The sequence below is a fragment of the Poecilia latipinna genome, unplaced genomic scaffold, assembly GCF_001443285.1.
Source record: "Poecilia latipinna isolate Pla-1442-1.1 unplaced genomic scaffold, P_latipinna-1.0 Scaffold3287, whole genome shotgun sequence".
Classification (NCBI taxonomy): domain Eukaryota; kingdom Metazoa; phylum Chordata; class Actinopteri; order Cyprinodontiformes; family Poeciliidae; genus Poecilia; species Poecilia latipinna.
The window spans coordinates 47,616-50,592 of record NW_015115903.1 but is presented as its reverse complement, the minus strand read 5'-3'; the positions used below and the strand labels follow the sequence as shown (position 1 = coordinate 50,592).

The window sequence follows — 2,977 nt, the reverse complement described above, 5'->3', positions numbered from 1 at the left end:
ACAGAAATATACATTTTATTGATAAAGTTCTGAGAAAGTTTAGCTGGTAAAATATAAAGAATATGTTTATCTGCGCCCTCTGCAGGGCAGAAGATTAAACGTATCTCCAAATATGAGAATCACCTCAAGAACATGAAGAGCTGATCATTTTGTGAAACTACATCAAAGATTATAAATCAGCTATTTATGTACAATAATTCATTTTCTACAGAAATATACATTTTATTGATAAAGTTCTGAGAAAGTTTAGCTGGTAAAATATAAAGAATATGTTTATCTGCGCCCTCTGCAGGGCAGAAGATTAAACGTATCTCCAAATATGAGAATCACCTCAAGAACATGAAGAGCTGATCATTTTGTGAAACTACATCAAAGCTCATGAAGCATCTTGACGTGTAAAATGGGAGAATGGCATTAAAACAAAACTCCTCTCTGAATGTGAATTAAAGGTTTAAAGCTGCAGAGCTTCACTTTCCTCCATTTTCTTCTTGTAGATCATGAATCCAACTGCTGCTGCTGCTGCAATCACGACACAAACCACCGTCCATCTGATGAGTTTAGAAACCACCAGATTCTCTGAAACCAAAGAAGTTCAGGAGTTTAGCTTAAAGACTCATTTGTAGTTTGGAATATTTGATTTGTACCATCTAATAAGCCTTAAATCCTGAATCCTGTTACCTCCAGTCCTCAGATAGAGGTGAGTTATAATGGTCTTCTTGTCATCACTGAGCTCACAGCTGTAAACTCCCTCCTGATCTGAGGTCAGATCCTGTAACGTGAGGCTGCCAGACGCCGAAACATTCCTTACATGTTTCCTCCACTCTTCTGAGACGCTGTAGATGTTTCTGTCAGTCTTGGTCAGGATGATCTGATGGTGGTTGAACCTCCAGACCAAACTGGAGGTAGAAATGTGTAAGGAAGTGCAGCAGATTGTAACCTCAGCACCTGAGAAATCAAAGTTTATGAATTCAGAACATTTCAGCAACAAGCAGTTCGAAATGCTTCACATTATAAAAAATAACAGTAGCCAGCTATGAAATAAGCAATAAAGATTTTGTCAGTGCAGTTTTCTGGAAGTTTGTTCCAAATCTGTGGTGCATAGAAGCTGAATGGTGATCTCTAGACCTATAGCTCTATATCGTTCCTCTTTAGGTCCAAATATAATAACTTCAGTTTTGTTTCTGTTCAGAGAAAGTTTTGGCTTATCCACACATTTATCTGTTCTCAGCGTGTGTTCAGTGATTGGCTGGGTTCAAAGGTCACCTGGAAACATCATAATGTACATCTCCATACTTATGCTAACTGATCTGATGACATGAGCTAATAGGATCATGTAGATATTAAGTAGAAGTGGACTCAGTTCAAGCTTATTTCCAGACTTAACTGAGATTTTGAAGCTTTAATAACATTCAGAAAAACTGTTTGTTCAAACAAAGTCTGTTTCTGAGGGCTGTCATGGTTTTTAACCAAAGATTTTAACCAAACATTTTAAATGTCAGAACTTTCTGGACCTAGTTCAGTTAAAGTTGCTCTCCTCTGGTTCCTCCTGGTTCTGATGCTGCAGCTGTAGATCAGATCTGGACCGTCTGGAACTGTCAGAGAGCTGCTGATGTCATAGAGCGTATAATCATTCATCTGGACTGTGGTTCTGTTCTGCAGAGTCGTATTGGATGGAGGCTCAGTGGACCAGGTGAGTTCAGGCTCAGGGTAGATCCCCTCTGAGCTGCAGGTGATCCTGTTTCCATCCTGATGGATTCTGACTGAAGAGACTGGAGCTGCAAACAATATGAGAAAATGAAGAACTGTTAAGCAGAAGAAATATTCTACAACCAAAGTAAAAATGCAACTTTTATCATCTTATTTCAATAAAGTTTTTTATTTTTTTCAAATGAAGGCGTCCTACCTTCTACTATAAGTTTAACAATTTGTCTATAATAAATGCCATTTATCTTTCCAATACACCAGTATGTTCCGTCATCATCAACCTTCACTCCTCTCAGCAGCAGTGAGAAATTTCCTCTGGAGATCTGATCCTCAAACAGTGATGCTCTGGATCTGAAGCTCTCAGAGTATCTGGAGCCACGATGGTCATGTGATACAATCCGAGACTGTGGATGTTCAGTTATTAATTCCCATTGATTTTGAAGTTTCCATTCCATGTAGGTCATCCCGTTCTTCAACCGACATGGTAAAATGCAGTTCTCATTGAAAACACAGGACACGTCGTTTACAATGTCTGCAATAAGAAATAACAGTTGAAAGTTCAGTTGAATGGTGTTGAGGAGGAAACCCAGATCCTCTGAAGGATCATAGAAAAACCTGCCTGGAATAAGTTCTCAGCAAATCGTTTCCATGATCCAGACGATGTTCACTGAACCAAAAGTTCTGGTTCTGATAGGAAAACAGGAAGGAATCGCTCTGACAGGGCTTAAAGTAAAAAAAATCCTGAGCCTGAAACTTATAGTGGTGATAGAAATGAACTATACCGTTGCTATTGCCACAGTTTAATAAAAAGTGTCTTTGATAGTGCAAACAATTGCTTCTAACAATACAATTAACAAGCTAAACACTCAAACTTAGATAAGACTTCAGTACATTTCAACTCAAAACAAAATGTAAAATGTCTGTACCCTAAAGATTTGCCTTACAGGCAAAAATCCCTCAACATTAAATAAGAGTCCTTTCAGTCAATGTTTTTGCAAGTAATTTAGAACATGCAACATTACCAACGAAATCAGTGTTTCTCAACCTTTTTTGGGCCAGAGAAGAAAAGTCATGGGAATAGAAATTATTTTCACAGGTGTTTACAAAAAATGCAATGGACATTCAAGTTAAAATCAGTATAACAGCAGCCAATCAGAGTGGAAAAAATATTCTTGTTCTTTGCCATTTTCTAGTTGTTAAATATTCCACAAAATAACCAAATGAAAGATGTTCAACATGCCAGTTTAAACTTTGATCTATTTGCAAAGTGACT

At 37.7% G+C, this 2,977-nt stretch overlaps 1 protein-coding gene across 1 annotated transcript in view; it reads right to left on the bottom strand.

The window, feature by feature from the left end:
* Positions 1-475: 475 nt before the first annotated feature.
* LOC106940584 (CD276 antigen-like) overlaps positions 476-2,977 on the bottom strand; it is a gene marked incomplete at its 3' end in the record, with an annotated part of 11,449 nt that continues 8,947 nt past the window's right edge. The window contains exons 4-6 of the mRNA XM_015023364.1: positions 1,512-1,775; positions 679-945; positions 476-576 (exon numbers count right to left, since the gene is read on the bottom strand). Of these exons, the coding sequence (XP_014878850.1) occupies positions 476-576; positions 679-945; positions 1,512-1,775 (632 nt within the window). The remainder of the gene's footprint in view (positions 577-678; positions 946-1,511; positions 1,776-2,977) is intronic.